We start from the raw sequence: 27,225 nt of genomic DNA, 5'->3' as shown, positions 1-27,225 counted from the left end.
CCTCGACGAAAAGACTCACCTCACCCCTTACCCCCACCTTCCCTTTGCGTTGCGTGCGTTCGTGGAAAGAGAAAGTGCTTCGCTGGAAATGACATTGTGAACGCATTGACTTTTCCGATTAGCAGTGAATTTCAGAGATTTTGATGATAGAGAAAGCACAGCCCCTATCAGAGTAATCATCATCATCATCATCATCATCATCATCATCATCATCATCATCGTCATCATACTAACACTCATGCTAATACTAATCATCATCATCATCATACTAGTACTAACCATCATCATCATCATCACCATCATCATCATCATCATCATCATCCTCTCTTCCCACACTTGGATGGGGTGAGCTCGAAAATATATATATATATATATATATATATATATATATATATATATATATATATATATATATATATATATATATATATAAAAGGAGAAACTAACCCAAATCTGCCTAATTGAACGGGCCACACTTTCATTCACCCACCATTCAAGCCCCGGGAATCTCTCTCTCTCTCTCTCTCTCTCTCTCTCTCTCTCTCTCTCTCTCTCTCTCTCTCTCTCTCTCTCTCTCTCTCTCTCTCTCTCTCTCTCTCTCTCTCTCTCTTATATAAAAAAAGTCTGGATTGGAGGGCGAAGGATAGCTTTCGTGCTGGTCTATCCTTGTGTTTGCCTTCTGTGAATAGAGTAAGGCTTTTCACATTTAGGATGGCAAGGGCTGTTTGATCTATACATTAACTTAACAATCTGCGTGCTTGTGTGTGTGTGTGTGTGTGTGTGTGTGTGTGTGTGTGTGTGTGTGTGTGAGTAAATTAGACCAGTGACCTTCATTCTAACAACGTAGGAATTTATGTATTAATCTCTACTCATTTTGCTCTAACTTGGCCTAAAATTTCCATCTCTCCATCTTTAATACGAGTTGTAACAGTAGATTAACACTAGAATGACATGCTAGTCACGGAGAAGTGCGATGAAAACAATGGAGAACCAGAATAATATGCTAGTAACGAGGAAGTGCCATGAAAACAATAGAGGACCGATGTGTGTTACCATTCTGGTGCTGAGTTACGTGATATAGGCTCCAACGGGACGAAAATGTGGGCCAAGTTAAGGTGAAGGGAGTATATCAACATCCAGACCATTTTCTTCACATAAGGGTAGACTTCTGCAGTTATAAAGATCTAAGCTTCATTAATTTCTACTTTAACGGGAGACTTTGTTAAACTGAAAAAATAAACAGTATCCTCTTTACTCTAACTTGGCATAAAATTGTAATCTCCCCATATAAATTTCTGAGTTGTTACAGCAGATTATCACTAGAATATAATGCTAGTCATGAAAAAGTGCTATGGAAAGGATGTAGAGTCGTAGTATTGCCTTATGCTGCCACTGAGCGATGTAAAATCACCCGCAGGAGAAGGAAAGTCTGGCCCAGTGAAGGTGAAAGAACTACAGATGAAGGAAAAATAGATTACTGAAAGATATCACAGTATTCAGCCGGTTAATATGCAGACATGTTATCTAAGTAGCATAGGGGGCTTCTTTGCACCACTTCTACTCCGATTTATTTTGGATATTGCTCACTAGTATTTTTTATCTTATCTGTATCGTTTCAGTATCAGTGCAGTTTATATCTACGAGTACATCGCAAATGAAGGTATTTAGATGCAGAATAAATCACTTGCGAACAGGCTTTACCTAACCTCCTAACAACTGGGTATGACCATCTCGTTGAGGTCGTAAGTTCAGTGGCTCGTATTCTGGTCGGTTAAGGAAGTTCTTAACACATTTTTCCTAAGCGATTTATTTTGCTTTTTACGCCTTATAGTCCTCTTCTGTGTTACATGAATTCTTCCAAAACCGCATTTCTCTGCATAAGTAACATATAAAAGGATATTAACCAGCCATATCCAAAATAAGTCGCACAGGGAGAGGTGTTGGGGGGTTTCCTTAACCGACGAGAATACGAGTCTGTGCTGACTACCTCTCGAGGAGGGCAACTTCAGCCTGCAGTCCACTGGGTTTACTCTTCAGATGAAAACTTAATGACACTGCTACAGGGTGGTCCAAAAAAAATCTCACTAATTCTGATTAAACACCATTTTATTCTGAGTGCTTACTTTTTGACATTTTTGTACGAAACCTATCACAGAGGCATAAGAGTTTGGTCTGAATCTGTCTTTAGTCACATCACACTTTCTGGACACAGGTCAGTACTTAATGACATGTTCAGTCCACGCGCCACGTCTCTGAATCACGGCTCCTACACGCACGTTGATGTTTGTGATAACTCTCTCCAACATTTCACGTGGAATCCTCCTGACTTCCCGACTTTCTAGAGACGAGACGTCTAACTGTGGGTCTGCCAGGAGTATTTTCTCCTGGAAAGTCCCTCCCAAATTACCGTTGAGATAGGATCGTTGATGTTGTCGCAAAATAGGCCTCAATAATCTTGTCCCTCTCCTGCACTGAATATCGAGCGTTTGGAACCATTGAGGTTTGTAGATTACAATTGGAGGCTCCATCTATGGTTCACCTTGAAATTAAAGGAAAAATATTAATTTTCTTGGAAATAACAACGTCGAATCGGTAAAAAAAAAAAAATTGGATCACCCAGTACTACAGCTACTATGCTCTTTTTTTTACTCTAACTTAGCCTAAAATTGCCATCGCTTGATTTTAATTGCTGTGGTATAAAAATAGAATAGCATTATAATATGATGCTAGTCACGAAGAAGTGCCATGAAAAACTTGTAGTAGGGTAGCACTGTCATTTTCTGCCATAGAGCTGCGTAAAATAAGCTACAAAAGGATTAAAATCTGGGCCAAGTTAACGTGAAAAAAACAGTGATACCTAATTTCCTTTTTTCTCTCTCCTCACAGCAGAACAAGGCTCCTCCTCACCCACTGGCTCGGACACCGGTCGGGGGGTTGGCGGTGGGGTTGTGGGCGTGGGCGGAGGTTGGTCGCAGCGTGTGTGCATAGTGGACGGGATGCTGTACAACCATGGGGATACCTTCTCTGCCAACTACAGCGGCGCGGAGTACGAAAAATGCCAACATTGTTACTGTAATGTGAGTAGCAATGAATCCTTCCCTACTTTGATGTTTCCTTTATATATATATATATTTTTTTTTTATCCTGCTAACTGCGGACGATTTTATACAATCATGGTGGCACTTTCTCTGCCAACTACAGAGAAGCAAAGAAAAGGAATTGCCAACACTGTTATTGAAATATGAGCATTGGCTGATTCTCTCCAGTTTGGTGATTTCCATTCTTTTTTTTTTTTTTTCAATTTTTTTTCTCCTTGCTAACTCTAGACCCTTCGATTCAATCTTATTCTCTGCCAACTACAGCGAGGAGAATACGAGGATTGCCAACATAAATGCCAACACTTAACATAATTGCCAACATTTACGTGGATTGTCAACATAGATTCCCAACACTTAATAAAATGATACTGTTAACAAATCCTCTTCATTTCATTGGCTCCTTTTCCTTACATTTTCTTAAGTTTTCCTTTTTCCTAGCTTAAGAGGCTTCCTAGCACATCTTCCTTAGCGATTTATCCAACATATTACACCTTATTCTCTTGTATGTATATATACATGGTTTACATCAGTATCATACAAAAGAAAGTGAGGTGTAATGGTTGTAGTAGTAGTAGTAGTAGTAGTAATAGTAGTAGTAGTAGTAGTAGTAGTAGTAATAGTAGTAGTAGTAGTAGTAATGGTAGAAATCCTAATAACAATGCAATCACAGTACTAGTAAAGATAATAACAACAATAATAACAATACTGCTTTCATGACTAACTCTCGTGTGGTCGATACGCATTCCTCTAAGTCTGTATGTCTCTCCCTGCAGGACGGAGTGGCCCAGTGCAAGACCAAGGAGTGCCCTGCCGTGTCCTGCTCCTCCCCCATATACACACGAAGAGACTGCTGCAGAGTGTGCCCTGGTAGGTGTGTGTGTGTGTGTGTGTGTGTGTGTGTGTGTGTGTGTGTGTGTGTGAGAGAGAGAGAGAGAGAGAGAGAGAGAGAGAGAGAGAGAGAGTGTGTGAGAGAGAGAGAGAGAGAGAGAGATGTGCGTGTGTGTCTCTGTATGTGTTTGTGTGTGTGTGAGTGTGTATCTGTGTGTGTTTGTATGTGTGTGTGTGTAATTCACCGGGTAATTCACCGGGTCGGTCAGGATCACTTGATGGTCGTGATCGTCAGCTTTTACCCTCCCGGAAGGGAGCTGAGAGCTCATATAGTCCGATCTAAGGGCAAGGCTGTGACCTTCACACACGCACACACACGTCCCCTTGCTCCAGGGGGACAGTAACCACCCACTTCGTCAGTGAAACTTTTCGCAACTTGAGCGAGGCGCGAACTCCCGTCTACCAGTTGGCAAGCAAGAACGTTACCACTGCACCAGCGAGCGTGTGTGTGTGTGTGTGTGTGTGTGTGTGTGTGTGTGTGTGTGTGTGTGTGTGAGAGAGAGAGAGAGAGAGAGAGAGGCAGACAGACAGATGTAGAGACAGATGGACAGAGACAGAGACAGGGAGGAGGGGAGGGAACGAAGGAGGGAGAGAGGAGAAAGAGAAGCCGAGGGAACAAAATATGGAGGGTATGAGGGTGTGAGAAAAATGTAGGAGGAAAACTTGATGAATTATTCAGAATTTTTACATGACCTTAAAATAAAAGAGGATATGAGAGAGAGAGAGAGAGAATGTGTGTGTGTGTGTGTGTGTGTGTGTGTGTGTGTGTGTGTGTGTGTGTGTGTGTGTGTGTGTGTGTGTGTGTGTGTGTGTGTGTGTGTGTGTGTGTGTGTGTGTGTGTGTCTTCCTCCCCCAACTCAAACACAGCCAAAGGAACGCACGACATGAGAGGCCGATATTCTCGTCGGGTAAGGAGGCTCCCTAGCACCTGTTCCTTAGCGATTTATTTTTGGATATGGCTGGTTGATATCCTTTTGTGCGTTATTCATGTATATAATAGCGATGTTTGAAGGATTTGTCTAACGCAGAATAGGACAGTAAAGTGTAATGAGCAAAATAAATCGCTTAGGAAAAGGTGTTAGGGAGCTTCCTTTCCCGACGAGAATACGGACCGCACACTTGTCGTAGGCTGATGGTTGAGGAAACTCCCTAACATCTTTTCCTAAGCGATTTATTTCGTTTATTACACCTTACTGTACTCTTATGTGTTACTTAAATCCTTCTGTATTTCCCCACTCTTCATTAATAAAGTGCAAAAGGATGATCCAAAAATAAATAGCTAAGGAAGAGGCGTTAGGGAGAAGGTTTTATTCAGTGTAAGAAAGCTGCCCTCCCTGTTGAAGAGTTAAAAGATTAGCGGACGTCTTGTACAAGGGACTGTGTCTTGTGAGATGGGAGAGAGATATGTGAGGCATGAGAGAGAGAGAGAGAGAGAGAGAGAGAGAGAGAGAGAGAGAGAGAGAGAGAGAGAGAGAGAGAGAGAGAGAGGGGGGGGGACCGGAGTGAGAAGAAAAGAGAGGAGAGGTGACGTAAAATTCAGCATTACCATCATCACCTTCATCACCATCACGATCATTACCATCACCATCATCACCATTTGAATCACCAGCACCCTCATCACTGTCACCATTCGAATCATTCGCGCCATCACCATCATCACCATTCAAATCACCATCATCATCATCATCATCATCATCATCATCACAAAGCAAGAGGACCGTCATAAAAGTACTGAGCGAAAATGAACCAGGCATCCATTGACTCATTATTGAAGGCACACACACACACACACACACACACACACACACACACACACACACACACACACACACACACACACACACTCAATTTTAAGGCGTGGATGGAGGACATTACTTAAAGATGAGACACGAGGAAGAAAATTGTGTCTGGCTAATGGCAAAAAATGGAGGCTTAGGTTACCAATACTTATACATACACACGCACATACACGGACGCACATGGGTGTATTTAACGTACATGAGCATAGATACACACACACATTCGCACATGGGCATATTTTACGTACATGAACCTAGACACATTCAGGCATATGGGTGCATTTTACGTACATGAGTATAGATACACACATCAGCACATGGGTATCTTTTACGTACATGAGCCTAGACACATTTACGAACATGGGTATATTTAACGTACATGAAATTACACATTCATACACATACGCACATGAATGTATTTTACGTACATGAACCTATATACTCTGACACATACATATATAGCACTTCTTTGTGACTAGCATTATAATTCAGAGTTAATCTATTGTTACGACTTAGAATTCATGAAGGAGAAGTGGCTGTTTTAGGGAAAGTTAGAATAAAAGGAGTATGATATTTATTTTTACACATTTATACATACGGTGGGATGATAAACACACACACACACACACACACACACACACACACACACACACACACACACACACACACACACACACACGGAGACCAAAGTTTGCCTAATACTTCACCTCTTTTACTTATCGCTCTCCTCTGCTGGCTAATATTCCTAAGATGAGAGAGGCTTGGTATATTTCTCCGACTGTAATAGATTCTTTCTCTTATGATGCGTCAGAGAGAGAGAGAGAAGAGGTAAAAAAATATTCATTATTACTTACCCTAATTCATCATAGCTATTACATTAATTACTCTCTCTCTCTCTCTCTCTCTCTCTCTCTCTCTCTCTCTCTCTCTCTCTCTCTCTCTCTCTCTCACACACACACACACACACACACACACACACACACACACACACACACACACACACACACAGATATACAAAGTGGTCCGTAAATAGCGCTTCACTAGAGACTCACCTGGAGGTATCTTATGTGTTTGTGGGGACGGCTCATTCTGCTGGTGTGGGCGTGGATGTGGCAGAGGGAGTAGGAGGCGAATAAATGAAGCACGGTGGACACGACAAATTTCCCTGTTAAGAATATGAAGAGCCAAGGGTGGTTCAATTATACCGTCCTGCGTCATTTACCCATTCCATACTCCCACGGCCACACCAGCAGACTGAGCCGTTCGCACAACACATAAGAGATCGCCAGGCTAGTTTCCAGTGGGGCGAGTGTGTGTGTGTGTGTGTGTGTGTGTGTGTGTGTGTGTGTGTGTGTGTGTGTGTGTGTGTGTGTGTGTGTGTGTGTGTGTACGAACCATTCTATGTATTTGTCACATCAAACTGAAATCAACAGGACGCAAAACACTGATAAATTTGTTGAATAAAATCGTCCGTCATAAACTACTTGAATATGCAAAGTTTTTTTTTTTTTAATCAAAAGTAATAAGAAAAAATATCCGTGATTACTTTTAAAGCTTTTGGCGCCCTGGGATTCTCTTGACACTATTTAAATCATTAGTCTTTAGTCTAAATGAAGTGCAGAGTACGTAATAGAGCTAGTAATAGTAGTAGTAATGGTAGTAGTAGCAGTAGTAGTAGTAGTAGTAGTAGTAGTGGTAGTAGAAGTAGTAGTAGGTACAGTAGCATAGTAGTAGTAGAAGTAGCAGTAGTAGTAGTGATACTAGTTGTAGAAATAGTAGTAATATTTTAGTAGTAGCAGTAGTAGCAATAGTAGTAGAAGTTGTGGTAGGAGGAGGAGGAGGAGGAGCTACAGAAGTAGTCGGAGTGGTAGTAGTAGTAGTAGTAGTAGCAGTAGCAGTCGCAGTGGCAACCGCAAACTCATCTGAACTTGAACCCAGTGGATTGCAGGCTGAAGTTGTCCCTCTCTTGCAATCCACTACACTTCTGAATGGGAGGAAACAGGGGGACGTATGCACACCTAGGCAGAGGAGCTGGCTGGTTATATCTGTGCCACCGCGTGAAGGTATCCCCCGGTGGCATGGACAGGAAATATAAGAAAGAGGTGAAACTTGTCAAATATTTATCAGCAAAACATTGTTAAAGTATTTACTACACAGACGAAAGTTAGATCCCTCTCTGTCTTATTTTTTTGTGGGGGAGGGAGGGAAGGGGGGCTCTGGACCCTACCTTCCTTCATCTTTAGGTGGGAAAAGGGACCGTGATGATGATGATGATGATGGTAAAAGATGATAAGAAAAAAGCAAACTCACACACACACACACACACACACACACACACACACACACACACACACACACACACACACACACAAACTCACACACACACACACACACACACACACACACACACACACACACACACACACACACACACACACACACACACACACACACACACACACACACACACACACACACATGCATCAACAAGGACACGAAGCAAGTGCACGATCAAACACAAAATACACGCGCACATGTATACTTGTATACTAAGCCAAAATGTGAACACAATGCTCAGACACGTGTCGATGTACACACACACACACACACACACACACACACACACACACACATATATATATATATATATATATATATATATATCTATATCTATATATATCTATCTATCTATATATATCTATATATCTATATACACACACACAAATATAATACTGCAGCACTTTAAACAAACACACATACATGTGACAAAGTATAATATCACACACACACACACACACACACACACACCATATAGGCGCCAGGGAGTCTTAGCTACTCTGTATGTTTGGCCGTGTGTGTTTGTTTGCTTGTTGCGCTTGCCTGTGTGTGTGTGTGTGTGTGTGTGTGTGTGTGTGTGTGTGTGTGTGTGTGTGTGTGTGTGTGTGCAGAAGTAAGTTCTCTCATGTGCACCTGGTAGTTGTCATGTTTGTGCCCGTGTAGTCTGCGTGTTCATTTAAGATTACGCGCGTGTGCTTTTATCTCCCTCTGTGGTACTTGATCTAAGCGTACATTGTGTAAGTTTTTCTATCTGCATTTCTGTGGGAGTCGGAATTTCTCTCTCTCTCTCTCTCTCTCTCTCTCTCTCTCTCTCTCTCTCTCCCATCCAGTCATTAATCTAATACTTAAGAGAGGGTGGGGGACTATAATGGAGAGAGAGAGAGAGAGAGAGAGAGAGAGACTAAAAGAAAATAACGAAGGAATTAGGAAGACAAGGGGAGACGGGAAGAAAGACGGAAGGAGAAGAGATAAGAGGAGGGAGGGAAAAAAGGGAGGAAGGAACAGTTAGAGAAAGAGAGAGAGAGAGAGAGAGAGAGAGTAATGACATTCTCTCTCTCTCTCTCTCTCTCTCTCTCTCTCTCTCTCTCTCTCTCTCTCTCTCTCTTATATATATATATATATATATATATATATATAGAGAGAGAGAGAGAGAGAGAGAGAGAGAGAGAGTACGAATGTATTGACAATTTTACAAAACTTTTTTATAGACACCGAATGACTGAGTAGATAGATAATAGATAAAAATCGATTGATAGGTAAGGAAACAGACAGACTGACATTTAGATAGATAGGTTGATAGATATATATAAGTCGACAGATAGACAGACATAGATAAAGTATACATGTGCGGTTTTAGCATGTCTGTCTGAATGTAAGGGTCTGTGTATGTTAGTTTTATCCATACTTTTATCCGTCCATATGTCCAACCATCCATTCACCCATCTCTCCATCTAGCCTTATAACCATCCTTTTCCATCCCTCCACCTGTCAGTCCGCCGAACCAGCCAGCCACCCATCACCTCATCCATCCTCATACCTATCCGTCATTATTCCATTCATTCACCCATTCATCCACTTTTCAGTCGATCCATGCACTCATCAATTCTTCGATTCATCCATCAGGTCATCCATTCATCCGCCCATTCATCCATCCACCAATTCATTGTTTCACCAATCCATCCATCTAGTCATCCATCCACCAATTCATTGTTTCACCAATCCATCCATCTAGTCATCCATCCACCAATTCATTGTTTCACCAATCCATCCATCTAGTCATCCATCCATCCATTTATCCAACCGTTCATCCATCTGCTTCCGTTCATCAGTTTATCCATCCATCCATTCATCCATCCATCCATTCATCCACCCATCCATTCATCCACCCATTCGTCCATCTATCCATCCATTCACCCATCCATCCATCCAGCCAGCCAGCCAACCAGGCGGCGAACCATCTTTCTGTTCATCCATCGATCCATCCATCCATCAACCATCAATGCATGCATCCATCCATCCATCCATCCTTCAATCAGTGCATCCATCTCTCTCTCTCTCTCTCTCTCTCTCTCTCTCTCTCTCTCTCTCTCTCTCTCTCTCTCTCACTCATCCCTCCTTATCTTCTCCCGTACAGATGACTCCACGGAACTTGACTGGGACACCATGGTCTCGTTCTCGGATCCGTCCTCGACCAAAGCCGGAAGGAGCGTGGGCGAGGACTGTAAGATCGGCGGCAGGTACTTCGTCAACGGATCCGTTTGGCACCCCGTCATAGGGCCCTTCGGCGAGATGGACTGCGTTCTGTGCAAGTGTTTCAACGGACGCATCGACTGTTCGCGCCTCAAGTGCCAGAGCAAAGACAAGCTGCCGTGTAGTAAGCCCGTCAAAGTGGCCGGCCAGTGCTGTCCCGTCTGCCCCATTACGGTGAATGGTGAGTACGCGATCAAAGTTTGGTGTAGTTGGATTAGTTACATTTTTCGTCTCAAGGATAAGGTGCCCTGTCGTAAGCCTGGCAGAAAGGTCGAACGTGCTGCCCCGCCTTCCCTATTACGGTCCATGGTGTGTAATTACGATGGGCTGTAATTGTAGTTAGAGTATTGTTAAAGGCTTGTTAGAAATTTTCACTTCAAGGACAGGATGCCGTGTGGTGTTGTTGCTTTGATGGTCGGCCCAGGTTCATCTGAAATGTGAACCCGGTAGATTGCAGGCTTAAATTCCCCTTCTGCAGTTCACCATCCTCCTTTTCGTGGGACAGGGAAGTAGTAGAGGGACGTTTGTATAACCAGGCACTTGAGCGACGCAGTAATAGCGATGCCATCACATAAAGGCGTCCCTCCCATGCACCTGCCGTGTGCTTTCTCTCAGATTACGTTCAGTGGAATATATGCAGCTGTTCATCCGTCCATCCATTCATATATCCATCCACCTATTCACCCATCCATCAGTCCATCCACTAAACCACCATTTTACACATTCATCCATCCCTCCATCCATCCATCCCTCCATCCATCCATCCACCCATTTGTCCATTCAACCATCCATCCATTCACCCATTTGTCCATTCAACCATCCATCCATTCATCCATCCATCCATTCATTCATCCATCCGTCCACCAAACCATTAGTCAAAGCGATAAACACTGACTTTATTCTTCACTGGCTCCTTTATTATTAGCAAATCGTAAGAATAAGGTGTGTGTGTGACGTCAGACATAAAAACTGGCGTCTTTGTTTTATCTCTAATTTTGTTACGATAATGAAAATGATGAGGAGGAGGACGAGGACGTTGATGAAAATGGTGATGATGACGATGATGATGACGATAATAATGATCATTATGTTGAGGAGGAGGTGGAGGAGATGATGATGATGATGATGATGATGATGATGATGATGATGATGATGATGAGGAGGAGGAGGAGGAGGAGGAAGAGGAGGAGTTGGAGATGATAATTAAAATAATGATGATGATGATGATGATGGAGATAAAAATAATGAAGCTGGAGACAGTGAAAATAATGGAAACGATGATTAAGTGGATGACAATATTTTTTTTTTCAATAAAAGAGGAACCCAAGATTAAGAGACTTCAAAATTCAGTACCTCCTAAAGAAAGACGATTAAAAATAAATATCAAAAACCAAAATCGGTTCAGGACACACTGAGTTTAAAAGACTGGAGGTCGTAGGCAGAGGGAAAGAAAGAGTCAGGAAGAGTTACAGGACAGACCAGTTGCATACATGGAAGACTGAGAGTAATGGATGAATCATGGATATAATAGCTGGATGAAAAAATGGGAGAGTATGTGTTGCTAAACGGGTGCTGCATGTCCGCCCTGATGGAGGAGAGTGGAGGCAGTGAACTCAGAAACATGTTATCAAAGCACAGTAGTAGTAGTAGTAGTTGTTGTTGTAATAGGAGAGGGAGAGAGAGAGAGAGAGAGAGAGAGAGAGAGAGAGAGAGAGAGAACCCTGTGACGAGGAGAAACAGGCTGAAAGAAGAGAAAGAAGAGACGAAGTTCATTGACTCCTTTTTGCTTAGATGAAGGTGATTGTGATGGAAATGATGTTGATGACAGTGATGATGACGATAGTGATGATGGTGGTGAGGATATTGATGGTGATGATAGTGATGATGACTATGATGATGATGGAAATGATGTTGATGATAGTGATGATGGTGGTGATGATGATGGTGATGATGAAACAGATTTTAGGCTGCGTAATTCATGCAATTTTTTTTCTGAGACCAAAACATACACAGAGAAAGATAGATAAATAGATCTGTGTGTGTGTGTGTGTGTGTGTGTGTGTGTGTGTGTGTTGAAAGAATGGTAGTAGTAGTAGTAGTAGTAGTAGTAGTAGCAGAGTAGTAGTAGTAGTTGTAGTGGCAGAAGTAATAGTGGTAGAAGCAGCAGTAATAGTAATAGTAGTAGAGGAGAGAGAGAGAGAGAGAGAGAGAGGAAAAATGGGTCTGGTTATGTAAGGGGATGAGGAAGGGAGAGTGGGGGGAGAGGGAGTTTTTGCGTGTGTGTGTGTGTGTGTGTGTGTGTGTGTGTGTGTGTGTGTGTGTGTGAGTGTGATAGAGAGACAGACAAACAGACAGAGACAGAGATAGAGTGTGTATGTGTTTTAGTAGTGGTAGTTATAGTAGCAGCAGCAGCAGCAGTAGTAGTAGTTGTTGGGAGAGAGAGAGAGAGAGAGAGAGAGAGAGAGGCTGCTTCCACAAATGTCTTATCCTTTCCTCTCTCCTTCCTTCCCTCCCTCTCCCCTGTGCCTCCCTTCTCTCTCTCTCTCTCTCTCTCTCTCTCTCTCTCTCTCTCTCTCTCTCTCTCTCTCTCTCTCTCTCTCTCTCTCTCTCTCTCTCTCATATCCTCCTTTATTTCAAGTCATATAAAAATTTTGAAAACCTGAACTTTTGCTCCAGCACTTTTTCCTCTCACTTTTCTCTTCATTCTTTCCTCCACGTTTCTTTTCTCCCTCCTCCACTCCTTCCTTTATTTTCTTACTCTTCATTCTTTTACTGTCACGTCTCATTTCTCTTAATCCCTTAATCTCTCTCTCTCTCTCTCTCTCTCTCTCTCTCTCTCTCTCTCTCTCACACACACACACACACACACACACACGAAAATGAAAGGAAGCCCAGAATCAAGGAGAAGAAAAGGAGAGAGAGAGAAAAACAGAAAGAAGGGTGTGTGTGTGTGTGAGAGGGAGAGAAAGAGAGAGAGAGAGAGAGGGAGGGAGGGAGGGAGGGAGGGGGAAGGATTAATATCTCTAATGCGATGTCCTTTTTTTCATTTATCTCAGGCTCCTGTGACTCACCCTATCTGAGGAGAGTACCCCGTAGATTAACACTAGAGGATGGTGCTAGTCACGAAGAAGTGCTGGGGAGAGGAAGTAGGACCATCGCATTGTCACTTTAGGGTTTGCGAGAAATAGGGTGAAAAATGAATCTCTCTTGAATGCTGAATTTTAGGAAGGGATTAACACTAGAATATGGTGCTAGTCACGAAGAAGTGCTCATTACGTCGTAGCACCTCTTCCGTAGCGATCTATTAGGGACATTACGCTCCAGTGTCCTCATGTATGTCTCTGATCCCAACTATGGTATTGTTACAGAAGGCGGAAATAACAGACTTGGCAATAACACGGTCCAAACGGCAAAATAAATAGCTTAAGAGAGGGTGTTGCGTGGCCTCCGATCCCATTTAGGATATGTAAGTTATAGGAGCCCGTGTGTGTGTGTGTGTGTGTGTGTGTGTGTGTGTGTGTGTGTGTGTGTGTGTGTGTGTGTGTGAGTGAGAGACAGAGACAGAGACAGAGAGAGAGTGTTTTTGTGTGTATGTGTTTGCTACTGTTTGTTTGTTTATGTGTGTGTGCGTGTTTATTTGTGTGTGTGTGAGGGTGGGTGGAATATTGGGGGGCGGGTGAATGGACGTAAATGTGTGTGTGTGTGTGTGTGTGTGTGTGTGTGTGTGTGTGTGTGTGTGTGTGTGTGTGTGTGTCTGTGTGTGTGTGTGTGTGTGTGTGTGTGTGTGTGTGTGTGTGTGTGTGAGAGAGAGAGAGAAAGAGAGAAAATGAGTAACAGTGTGTGTGTGTGTGTGTGTGTGTGTGTGTGTGTGTGTATGTGTGTGTCTGTGTGTGTCTGTGTGTGTGTCTGTGTGTGTGTGTGTGTGTGTGTGTGTGTGTGTGTGTGTGTGTGTGTGAAGGTGAGATGAGGCAGGATTCATAATGTGTGTGTGTGTGTGTGTGTGTGTGTGTGTGTGTGTGTGTGTGTGTGTGTGTGTGTGTGTGTGTTTTACTGGGATGAACGTTGAATTTTTTTTTTTCCTCGGCTTTGGGGAAACTGATAATACTGAAAGGGTTCATGAATCTCTCTCTCTCTCTCTCTCTCTCTCTCTCTCTCTCTCTCTCTCTCTCTCTCTCTCTCTCTCTCTCTCTCTCTCTCTCTCAGGTATCCCGGTCCATCTGCCTATCTTCATACCTTGTCTATTTTTCTATATATATTTATGTAGATATGTATACTGTAGGATATATATCTCTGTTACACACACACACACACACACACACACACACACACACACACACACACACACACACACACACACACACACACATAAAGATAGAGCGATGGACAGATAGTTAAACACACGCTTGTAAATTTTGCATACTGCATTATTCCGTGTGTTTTTTTTATGATTTATCCATTTAATTTTAATGTATGGATTAATGTAACGTCACGACTAAGCATATTATTGGTTTTTTTTTTTGCTGTTTTGTTATTTTTTGTTGTTGTTTTTGTTGTGGTGGTCATCTGCAGTCCTCCATCCTCCTTTTGGGGGATGGAAAACAACTTGAGGGACTTAATACGGCAAAGCAGTGTGGCCACCTCGTTATATCAGTCTCATCACGTGAAGGCGTCCCTCTCCACCACCAGGGCGATTTTCTTAAGCTAATATAACCCTTCCAGTTATATCTAAACCCCACAGCTATACATAATGAATCCACGGCTATATCTAAGAAATCCACAGCTATATCTGAAAAATCCTCATCTCTATCCAATAAATCCACAGTTATAGCTCATAAATCCACAGCTATATCTAAGAAATCCACAGCTATATCTGATAATAAACTAAAGCCATATATAATAAATCCACAGCTATATCTGATAAATCCACAGCTATATCTAAGAAATCCACAGCTATATCTAAGAAATCCACAGCTATATCTAGTAAATCCACAGCTATATCTAGTAAATCCACAGCCATATCTGATCAATCCACAGCTATATCTGATAATAAACTAAAGCCATATATAATAAATCCACAGCTATATCTGATAAATCCACAACTATATCTAATAAATCCACAGCTATATCTAAGAAATCCACAGCTATATCTAGTAAATCCACAGCTATATCTAGTACATCCACAGCCATATCTGATCAATCCACAGCTATATCTGATAAAAAACTAAAACCATATGTAATAAATCCACAGCTATATCTGATAAATCAACAGCTATATCTAATAAATCCACAGCTATATCAAATAAATCCATAGCTATATCTAAGAAATCCGCAGCAATATCTCAGAAATCCACAGCTATATCTCATAAATCCACAGCTATATCAGATAAATCCACACAGCTATACATGGATGAGATTAGAGTAAACGAAGGATGGAGAGAAGGAGGAAGGAGGGAGGAGAGAGAGGAAAGAATTAAGGACTGAGAGAGAATTTGGAGGGGAATATAAGAAAGTGAGGAAGGAAGAGGAATGGAAAAAGAAAGTGGAGGAGGAGGAGGAGGAGGAGGAGGTGAAGAGGAAGAGGAAGAAGAAGAGGAGGACAAGGAGGAGGAGCAGGAGGAATGGACGAGAAAGAAGAAACGAGGAGGAGGAGGAAGAAGGGAGGAGAGACGAAAGAATACCTACCCTTCCATATAACTCCACCCTCCCTCCCTCCCGCCCTCCTTAAGTCACCTTATTTCCTCTCTCCCTCCCTCCCTCCCTCCCCATATCTCTCTCCCACCTCCCTCCCTCCCTCCGTCTTACAGGCTTCCATATCTGTTTGAACCCAACATTCCCTTCTCTCTCTCTCTCTCTCTCTCTCTCTCTCTCTCTCTCTCTCTCTCTCTCTCTCTCTCTCTCTCTTTCTCTTAATCCGTCCTCCCGTATGTTCCTTTCTCCTTCATTTCTTCCAGTTTCCTTCCCTTGTTCCTTCCTTCTTTAATTCTTTCCATTTTTCTTTCCTTCATTTCTCACTTTCTTCCCTCCTTCATTCCTTCGTAATTTCTTTCATCCATCCTTCCTTCCTTTCATCTATCATTCCATCCCCACTTCTTTCCTTCCATCCTTATCCTACCATCTTGCCATCCTTCCTTCCTTCCTTCCTTCCTTCCATCCCATTTCTTTCTTTTCGTTCCTGTTTCCTTCTATGTATCCTTCCATCCCTTCCTCCTCCCCCCCCCCTTCATTTATTCTCTCTTCGTCTTCCTTCTATCCTTCCCTCGTCTCTCTCTCTCTCTCTCTCTCTCTCTCTCTCTCTCTCTCTCTCTCTCTCTTTCCCTCTCCTTCATATTGTATCCCCTCCAGTTCTTCCTTCCTCCTTCCTTTCTTATTTCCTTCCCTTCATTTTCTTCTTATCTTTCCTTCCCTCCCTCCCTCTCTCCCTTCGTTCCCCCTACATTCCTTTCCTCCCTCCCACCTTTTTCCCTTGTTTCCTTCCTCCCTTCTCTCTCTCTCACTCCCTCACTCCCTCCCTCCCCTCTTCCCTCCTTCCCTCCCTCCCTCCCTCCCTCCTTCTTCTAGTGTTCTCTTCCTCCTTCTTTCTCCCATCCTTCGTTCTCTCCTTTTCTCCCTCCCTCCCTCCCTCCCTCCTTCTTCCATTCTGTCCTACCTTTCTCCCTCCTCTTTCTCTCCTTCTTCCCATCTTCCTTCCTTTTCTCCCTCCCTCTGTCTTTCTTCCCTCCCACCCTTTTTTCTTTCCTCCTTCTATCCTTCTTCCCTCCTTCTTTCCTCCCTCTTTCTATCCTTCTTCCCTTCTTTTTTCCTCTTTTCTGCTTTCCTCCTTCCTTCTTTCCTCCCTCATTCTTCCCACCTCCATCCCTCCCTCCTTCCCTCCTCCCTCCATCCCTCCCTCTTTCCCCTCTTCTTCCCTCCCTCCATCCCTCCTCCCTTTCCTCCTTTCCTCCCTCCCTCCCTCTCTCCCTCCCTGCCTCTCTCCTTCCCTCCCTCCCTCCCCGTCTTTGGCCCTTTGCCACGTGGAAGCAGACAGCTGGTTCCCTCCCTCCCTCCCTCCCTGTCTCCCTCTCTCTCCCTTCCTATCTCCCTCTCCTTCCCTCCCTCCACCCCTCTCTGGCTCCCTCTCCCTCCCTACCTCCGTCCCTGTCTGTCTCCCTCACCCTGTATATGCCCCTAACTATCCCCCCTTTCCGTCTCTCGCTCTCTCCCTTCCCTTCTCCCTCCCTCCCTCCCTCCCTATTTTCTATTTTCCCTTCCCTCCTCCCTACCCCCTCCCCCTCCTTCTCTCCCTTCCTTCCATCGTCCCTACTCTCCCTCCCTCCTTTCCTCCCTTCCGCCATCCCCTCCCTCCTTCCCTTTCCCTCCCTTCCTCCATCCCCTCCCTCCTTCCCTTTCCCTCCCTCCTTCCCTTCCCCGCATCCCCCTCCTTCCCTTCCCCGCATCCCCCTCCTTCCCTCCTTTCCATCGTTCCTACTCTCCCTCCTTTCCCCCCTCCCCCTTTCCCTCCCTGTTTCTTTCTGCCTCCTTCCCCTCATCTCTCTCTCTCTCTCTCTCTCTCTCTCTCTCTCTCTCTCCCCACCTCCCTCCCTCCCTCCCCCAAGTGGCATTGACCCTCTGACGTCATAGGGAGGGAGGGAGAGGGGAGAGAAGGAGGGAAAGGAGGGAGGGAGGAAGAGGAGGAAGCGGAAGAGATGGTGTAAAAATTGAATGAAGAGGAGAGGAGGAGGAAGAAAGGAGAGAGAGGAAGAGGAGGAGGAGGAGGAGGAAGAGGCAGCAGGAGAGAGAGAGAGTTACAAACCACACAGATCTCCTAGTGCTTTTACGGCGACCCAATCACTGCCGGAAAAGCTTACTATCCCTCTGAACAATGACTATCCCGCTGAACAATGACTATCCCCCTGAACAATGGCTATCCCGCTGAACAATTGCCATCCCGCTGAACAATGATTATCCCGCTGAACAATGACTGTCTCGCTGAACAATGACTATCCCTCTGAACAACTGACATCCCGCTAAACAATCACTATCCCGCTGAACAATGACTATCCCGCTGAACAATGACCATCCCGCTGAACAATGACCATCCCGCTGAACAATAACTATCTCGCTGAACAATGACTATCCCTCTGAACAATGACTATCCAGCTGAACAATAACTATCTCGCTAAACAATGACTATCCCTCTGAACAATGACTATCCCGCTGAACAATCACTATCCCGCTGAACAATTGCCATCCCATTGAACAATTACTATCCCGTTGAACAATTGCTATCCCGTTGAACAATTGCTATCCCGCTGAACAATGACTATCCCGCTGAACAATGACTATCCCGCTGAACAATGACGGGGGTTTATGACATGGATAGCACTGCACAAGGCTCTCACTCACCCACCATACCCTCCGGCCAAAAACCGCAAAGGAGAGAGAGAGAATTTACACCATCCTCTACTGAAAACCCTAAAGGAAATTTTACAGGAAAGTTGGATATTAATGTGAAATAACTCCATCTACCCGAAGATAAATAACAAGTTGTGGTTGCGTGAAATTAGGTTCCTTGTTATGGAGTGTGTCTCCTTGGTTACTAGTCAAATTAACCCTCCACTCTGACCACACTTGGTCATTGGTTATTTAGTTATATATAGAGTTCTACACACATTTACCAATTATGGTATATAACTTTTCCTGTTTTAATTGATGTAACTTGCACAATACCGAGACTTACCAAATATTATCACTACAGTAAGGTGCATATATGCCAGATAGTACGTGACAGTAGTGTAGTAGTAGTAGTAGTAGTAGCATCCGCAGGGTCATCTCGACATGAACCCAGGAAACTGCAGGTCAAAGTTGCTCTCCTTCCGCAGGCCACCATCGTCCTTTCGGGGGATAAAGAGGGATTTGAGGGACATTTGTACAATCCGGCACCTCCACCGCTCTGTTATATCAGTGCCGCCACTTTCCACATCTTTGCAACTGTACCTCATTGCTACTATATTCTCTTGCAACTTCACATCCAGCAAAATTTTCTTCAGTTCCGCTATACTTCATTGCAACATTAATCAAGTGAATCACCAGTTTAAGTTTTATTGTAATTATATATATCTGTGTTCCACTGCAACCTTATATAATTGCAACTTTACTGTATTGCATCTACATCCCCTGCAACTTAATTTCACTTGAACACAATAATTCCAGCTGTATTTTTGCAACTGACTTACTGCTACTTTGCTTAATTTCTACCAAGTTTATCGCATGTTTATTTCATTGTAAAAATATTTCTTTGACAATTTTAGTTGCAGCTGTAATAATTGCAACTTTAATTGCAACTTTATCTAATTACTTCTGTTTCATTGCAGCTTATTTCATTGCCATTTTGTTTCACTGCAAAAATTTCTTTCCGAGTTTTTTTCAGACCAAAATTATTCATTGCAACTACGTCATAGTTTTTTTTTTTTTCATTCCAACTTTATTTCATTGCAACTTTCATCTTTTGCATCTATTTCATTGCAACTTTAATCTTTTGCAACATTTGACAAATTTATTCAACAAGGAAAGGACGCTTCTAAGGAAAATTTACTTATATCATCATCATCATCTTACTCATATTCTTATATCTAATCTTACTATTATTCTTATACTTATTTTCTTCTTATTCTTATTTTTGCTCGTATTATATTCTTCTTATTCTTAGCCCTATTCTTAGTTTTATTCTTCCTTCAGATCTCTCTCCCACGTAAACATGGAGTAAGATAGAATACATAGAGTAAGAAAAATTAATTGAAGAAACCTAACCATTAAACGGGCCACACACTCACTCACTCACCACTCAGGCCCCCGGAATCCTGGCTTCACCTCACAGGCATACCATCCACACGTCTGCTTAATCACCACCTACCAGACAATCTTTCTCCCAAGCTGAATAAAATCGTCTTCAGAAGGGGAAGAAATGGAAAAAGAAAACGGGATATTGAATTGCCACAGGGATAACTTTTTAATTTCTGTCTGAATGTTGCTGAAAATTTAGAATCTCTCAGAATTGGATTACTGAGAGAGAGAGAGAGAGAGAGAGAGAAGGGTGACCGGAACTGACCTGCATTTATATGAGGTTACTATATGAGAGAGAGAGAGAGAGAGAGAGAGAGAGAGAGAGAGAGAGAGAGAGAGAGAGAGAGAGAGAAAGAGAGAGTGAGAAAAAAAAAAATGGGGAGATGAAGGGATGTTGAGAGACAGACAGACAGACAGGCAGACGGAGACAGACAGACAGAGAAAATTAGTGAGGTAAAGAGAGAGAGAGAGAGAGAGGGAGAGAGAGAGAGAGAGAGAGAGAGAGAGAGAAACGGTGGGAGAAAAGGACACGTAAGACGAAAGGCCAAGAAGGAGACAGGAAAGAGCTTGGAGGGAAAGATGAGAGAACCTGAAGAAAAGGAAGGCAGGGAGATAAGGAAGAGGAGGGAGGGACGTGAGACGAAAGAGGGAAGAAGCAAGATATGTAGGAAATAATGAAGTGAGGGAGGGAAAGTAAATGAAGGTTTCATATAATATGCCTGCAGTCCACCCGGTTAGATTTTCAAATGAACCTGAAGAGACAAATACAGTAACAACAACAACAACAGCTACTACTGCTACTCATGAACGTTGAAATCAATCGTTCACCCATACTCACTTCATTCCTTAACTCCCATCCGATTTTCATTCCTCCCCAAGCCTCTCTGCTCACTCCCCCCTCATTTCCAATCCCTCTCCCCTATCACACCCCTTCAAACCTCCCTCAGCTCTATCCTTCAGCACATTCTTTCCTTCTTCTTCCTAAGCATCCGTCAATCTCTACGCCCCAGCCCTTCCTAGCCCTTTTCAGTCCTCCCCTTTGAAGCAGCCCTTACTAACCAGCCCTACGCCTTCTCCCGCAGCTGTGAGAGGACCCCCAGCATCAGGAGGGGCGGCCAAGGTCAGCTGTATCAACACAAGAAGGTCACAGTTCGCTGTGTGGAAGAACAACGGAACAGGGACTAACACCGGCCCTCTGCATGTGAGTACTGAGAGAGAGAGAGAGAGAGAGAGAGAGAGAGAGAGTATTTCCTGAGTATATTGTTGATTGTTCTTTTACTTAATTTTTACTTTCCTTGACTTTGCATCCTGCCTCACCCCATCTTTAAGTCGAGATAGGAATGATGCTGATGATTGTGTGTGTTTGTGTGTGTGTGTTTGTGTGTGTGTGTGTGTGTGTGTGTGTGTGTGTGTGTGTGTGTGTGTGTGTGTGTGTGTGTGTGTGTGTTTTACTATCCTATTCTTAATCATCCATTAACCAGCTAACAAACCTCTGTGCCCTCTATGTATCCACGTAACTCTCCCTCTCTCTCCCTGCACGCGCCTCAGTATGTGTTCGAGCCAGTGGAGGGGCCGCGTCACGTGCTGCACCTGCATCGCCTAATCACGCGGAGCGGCAACCTGGACAACCTTGACATCTATGACATCACCAGGGACGAGTTCAGGAACCTTAGCTCCACGTACACCTTTACGCTGATTGGAGGCACAACTACAGGTAAGAAGGTAGAAGGGAGGGAAGAGGGGAGAGAAGGAGGGAGATATGGAGGTATGGAGAGACGGGAGAAATGAAAGAAGGGAGAAAAGGGGAAGGTCGGAAAGAAGGAATGAGAATGGAGAAAGGAAGGAAGGAAGAGACGAAGGAAGAAATGACGAGGGGATGCAGAGAAAGAGAGAGAGAGAGAGAGAGAGAGAGAGAGAGAGAGAAAGGGATGGTTATAGAATGAAAGGTTTGTGACATGACAGTGGGTCTTATGGAAAATCACAATATCTATTTTTAAATGTGGGCGATTGTGTGTGTGTATGCGCCAACGCAAGATCGTGCTAGAAGAGTGAGAGAAGAGTTCTGGACAAATGTGGAAGTGTGCATGGAAAAGTTTGGAAGGAATGAGAGAGTGTTTTTGATTGGTGATATGAATGGTAAAGTTGGGAATGTGAAGGTGGATGGAATAGTTGGTGAGTGGGGTGTGCCTGCTGAGATAGATGAGAATGGGAGGGCGTTAGTGGACATTTGTGCTGGGAGGGGGTTGGTGATAGCCAATACCCTCTTCAGGCATAAAATGATCCACAGGTATACATGGCGAGTGATGAGAAGGGTGGGTGGTGAACTGAATGAAAGGAAGGCAATGATTGATTATGTATGTGTGGATGAAAGGATGCGAAGATGTGTAAAGGATGCAAGAGTGTATAGAGGTTGGGGGAGTAGACTTTCTGACCACTACTTGGTGGTGGCCAGAATTAGAATGCAAGTAAGATGGAGGAATAGAAGAAGGGAAAGACGAGAGGAAGGAGTAGTTGCGAGGAGAGTGGAAAGGTTACAAGAGGATGAGAAAAAGGCAGAGTATAAGAGAGAAGTGGAGGAACGATTGGGCAAATATGAATTGGAGCAGATGGGAGACGTGGAAGGTGTGTGTAAGATATTTACAGAAGAAATATGTGCAGCATGTGATGTGGTGTGTGGAAGGAAGAGAAGACGGAGGGGGGTGCAAGGAACAGCGTGGTGGACTGAAGAGGTGAAACAGGCTGTGGCACAAAAGAAGAAAGCATACAATGAATGGATGAGAAATAGGGGCGTGGAAGAAGTTGAGAGGCGGAAGAGAGAGTTATATGTGGAAAGAAAGAGAGAGGTGAAAAGATTAGTAAGAGAGAGTAAGAAGAGAGTGGATGAGGAATTTGGAAGGAATCTGAGTGTAAAGTGGAGGGACTGTAAGAAAATGTTCTGGAAAGAAGAGAAAAGAGTAAGACAGGGTGGAAGTGAAGTTAGCAGGGGATTGAAAGATAAAAATGTTAGATTACTAGTGGAGAAGGGAGAAAAAGTGAGCAGATGGAGAGAACACTTTAAGGAATTGTTGAACGTAGAGGATGGAAGTAATGCGAGTATAAGTGGCTGGGGAATGGCTGGGAGAAGGAGGGAGGTGAGAAGACAGGAAGAAATCAGTAGGATAGAAGTTGTGGAAGCAATGAAGAAAGTTAAATCGGGGAAAGCCCCAGGAATTGATGAAGTGTGTGGTGAAATGCTGAAGCATGGGGGAGAGATAGTAGTAGAATGGATGTGGAAGATGTGCAGATTGGCCTGGGAGGAAGGTAGAGTCCCGGAGGATTGGAAGTCAGGTATAATTATTCCCTTGTACAAAGGAAAAGGGGAAAAAGAAGTATGTGGTAATCTTAGGGGCATTTGTCTTCTTAGTATAATAGGAAAAGTGTATGGTAGGATACTTATAGACAGAGTTAGAGAAAGAACAGAGAAATTAGTTGGAGAAGAACAGGGAGGCTTTAGGAAGGGAAGAGGTTGTATAGATCAGATATTCATTCTTAGATCTTTAGTGGAAAAGTTTCTAGAGAAGAGAAAGAAGTTGTATGCGGCTTTCATGGATTTGGAGAAAACATATGACAGGGTGGATAGACAAGGATTGTGGAAAGTGTTAAGAATATATGGAGTAGATGGGAAGTTGTTGAATACTGTGAAGAGTATGTACGATGGTGCGAAGGCTGCAGTGCATGTGGATGGTGAACTGAGTGAATTTTTCTCTTTGAAAGTTGGTTTGAAACAGGGATGTGTCATGTCTCCATGGTTGTTCAATCTGTACATGGATGGGGTAATAAAAGAGGTGCAAGGTAGGAGAGTGGATGTTGGAGTGGCCCTGGTGAGAGAGGATAGTGTTTGGAAACTCCCTGTACTGTTGTTTGCAGATGATACTGTGTTGTTGAGTGAAGCCGAAGGGGAGCTGCAAGGCTTGGTGGATGAGTTTGAGAGAGTGTGTAAGAAACGGAATCTAAAGGTGAATGTAGGGAAGAGTAAAGTGATGGTCTTTGAGAGAGGTGAAGTTAGTGAATGTACAGCGAGGTTGGATGGTGAGGAATTGGAAAATGTGAGTACGTTTAAGTACTTGGGTAGTGTGATGAGTAAGGATGGAGGCTTGAAAGGGTACAGCAGGGAAGAAAAGTTGCTGGTTCTTTGAAAGTAGTGATAAGAAACAGGGAATTGAGCATAGAAGTGAAAAAGTTACTACATGACAGTATTGTGATACCAACTCTAACGTACGGAAGTGAAGCTTGGACATTGTTGGAAGGACACAAGTCAAGAATGAGAGCAGTGGAAATGAGTTATTTAAGAGGAGCCTGTGGAGTCACGTGGAGAGACAGGCTGACGAATGAGGATATAAAGGAGCGTTGTGGTGTTGATGTGGATGTGATAGGAAGCGTTATGAGGAACACACTGAGGTGGTTTGGCCATGTGGAGAGGATGGAGGGTGAAAGACTGACGAAGAGAGTGTATGTGAGTGAGGTGGAGGGGGGAAGAGGGAGGGGGAGGCCGAGGATGAGATGGAGGGATGGGGTGGAGAGGTATATGAGAGAGGGGGGTGAGTTGGGAGCAGGGCAGTGAAATGCGGGGGGACAGGGCGACTTGGAGGCGATTTGTTTGTGGCCACCCAAAACGGGATTGAGGCGTCTGGCAATAGCTAGATAGATAGATAGATATTTTAATGAGACTCAAAAAAATCAAACTGTTCCCAGCCTCACTGTGGAATCGAACTCGCGTCTATTAACACAGCTTACTACTTCTCTACCTACATTATGTCCAGCTTTCTGCAATGAGAGAGATAGGCCTGAAGGAGACGAGAGAGGGAAGGTAGGGGGTGATGGTGTGGACTGAGAGCATTGGAAAAGGATAGCTAAGAAGGCAGGAAGGAAGAGATAAGAAGGAAGGGACTGGGAGAGAAGGAAGGGATGAAGAAAGAAGAAGGAAGGGGTTGGTAGAAAAGAAGAAAGGGATGTAGAGAGAAGGAGAGCTGGTGGTGCATTGGTTAGAGCGTCTTTCTTGCAATTAGGAGGACCCGAGTTCATTCCCAGGTTTGTTTCCCCCTTCCTTTTCACTTAGAATTACAAATGGGGACTTGGATAACATCAGCGGTTGCAGGCTGTGTTCTAGGGGAAGTTTTGGGCCTTGAAAATATTGGTTGTCTGCATGAATGATCGTCGTGTACTTGGTAGGCTGAAATCTTAGGCTATTGTTATTATTATTATTATTATTACTACTACTAGTATCAGTAGTAGTACTAGTAACAGTAGTAGTAGTTTTAGTAGGATTATTTTAGTTGTTGCTGTTATATATTATTATTATTAATATTATTATTATTATTATTATTATCATTACTGGTAGGTGGGGGAGAAAGTTGAGAGGATGGAAAGAGGGAGGGAAGAATGGAAGACAGAGAGGCAAAGAAGAGTCGCATATGCAGTAGATAGATGGATAGCCTTCTGATCTTTGGTTCTTTCTTCCTTGCATAAAAAAGACAGATAGATAGATGCTCTCTCTCTCTCTCTCTCTCTCTCTCTCTCTCTCTCTCTCTCTCTCTCTCTCTCTCTCAATTTATATCCCTTTTCATCCATCAGGTTCTATGGCATACGCCCATTTGTCTTCTCAGTGCTATTGTTCTCTCTCTCTCTCTCTCTCTCTCTCTCTCTCTCTCTCAATTCCATCGCTTCAGGACGTCTCCCTTCACTGACTAAAATGACCGTCAGAAGCAAGAATAAGATAAAAAAAAAGAATAAGTCGCTTGCTGGAAAGTGATAAGGAAGCAATGTTCTCACCCTCTGGCTCCTCACTTCCTTGTTGCCGAGTCGCCTACTCCACAAAATCCGCGAAAAACGAAGAATTAAAAAAAAAAAACGCCAAAGTTACGTTCACCACCGTAGTAACTTCTCAATTATTATTTTTTTCTCTCCCTCTCCCTCCGCTCTTGTTGCTTAGGTATTATAGCAAGAGAAGATTATAGTAACTAAAAATGGGAAGAAAAATGCGGTTAATGAAAACGGGAAGCGGGTATGGAGAAGAAAAAACGGGGGAAATAGAGGGTAAACTTAGCTAAAAGCGGTGTACCATTTCACTTGGAGAAAACGTTTTAGGGGGAAAGAATGATAAGAGTTGGGATGGTCATGAACTGTGCAATTATACCCAGTTACCTTGTTGCCGAGAGGGAGAGAGAGAGAGAGAGGGGGGGGGGACACTACCATTCGAGGCTTAAGTAATGTCGCTGTGTGTTTCTCGAAATCATGTTCACCCTTCTTTTTCGTGTTGTTGCCTAGTACATAAAATGAAGAGAGAGAGAGAGAGAGACAGAGACAGAGACAGACAGACAGACAGAGACAGACAGACAGTCAGAGACAGAGAGAGAAAAATTAACCCTCTCTCTCTCTCTCTCTCTCTCTCTCTCTCTCTCTCTCTCTCTCTCTCTCTCTCCCAACCACCACAACTTTTCCTTCCCTCTCAACCACCACAGCGTTTCCTTCTCTCTCCCTCTACAGAAAGGATGAACCGCTTCAAGAAAAAGGAGCGACGGGTGGAAAGGCGCTGCTCAAGACGCGAACGCTGTAACCTTCAGATGCGCACCATGGAGAGGACGCTGAAAATTAAGCCTCCCGAGATGAGAGTGAGGTGTGCCTGGGACGAGAGGGAATTCTGAAGAGTGGGTGGGGTAGGGTAGATGACGTTGGGGTTACCTGAGAGGGGCACCAGAGGGTAGATAGGGGGACACGAGAGGGTAGATTTGGAGGTAGATACGGATAGATTTGGAGTTAGGTTTTAAAAAGGGGGGTTCGATGTGCTTAGAGTGAGAGGGAATTGTGAAGAGTGGGGTAAGGCAGAGAGGGATATGAGAGGATAGGTGTGGGTAGAAGTGAAGATACAAAGCTGTGTGGGAGAGAAGGTATGGGTAGATTTGACAGGTAGAAAGAGGGAGACGGGTGGACGGACTGAAGAGAAAGGCTGAGACAAGCATATAAACGGGAAGATATGTTGAAAACTGAAGAAAATGAGT

At 43.6% G+C, this 27,225-nt stretch overlaps 1 protein-coding gene across 1 annotated transcript in view; it reads left to right on the top strand.

The window, feature by feature from the left end:
- Positions 1 to 26,871, top strand: part of LOC145404602 (chordin-like protein 2) — a 118,174-nt gene extending 91,303 nt beyond the window's left edge. The window contains exons 4-9 of the mRNA XM_080276120.1: positions 2,887 to 3,077; positions 3,872 to 3,965; positions 10,257 to 10,553; positions 21,274 to 21,392; positions 21,740 to 21,905; positions 26,714 to 26,871. Coding sequence (XP_080132246.1) covers positions 2,887 to 3,077; positions 3,872 to 3,965; positions 10,257 to 10,553; positions 21,274 to 21,392; positions 21,740 to 21,905; positions 26,714 to 26,871 — 1,025 coding nt within the window. The remainder of the gene's footprint in view (positions 1 to 2,886; positions 3,078 to 3,871; positions 3,966 to 10,256; positions 10,554 to 21,273; positions 21,393 to 21,739; positions 21,906 to 26,713) is intronic.
- The last annotated feature ends 354 nt before the right edge of the window (positions 26,872 to 27,225 follow it).

Source organism: Coenobita brevimanus, chromosome 64 (assembly GCF_032717465.1).
Source record: "Coenobita brevimanus isolate Jiangsu-jjx chromosome 64, ASM3271746v2, whole genome shotgun sequence".
Taxonomy (NCBI): Eukaryota; Metazoa; Arthropoda; class Malacostraca; order Decapoda; family Coenobitidae; genus Coenobita; species Coenobita brevimanus.
This window is presented reverse-complemented; position numbering and strand designations above follow the sequence as displayed.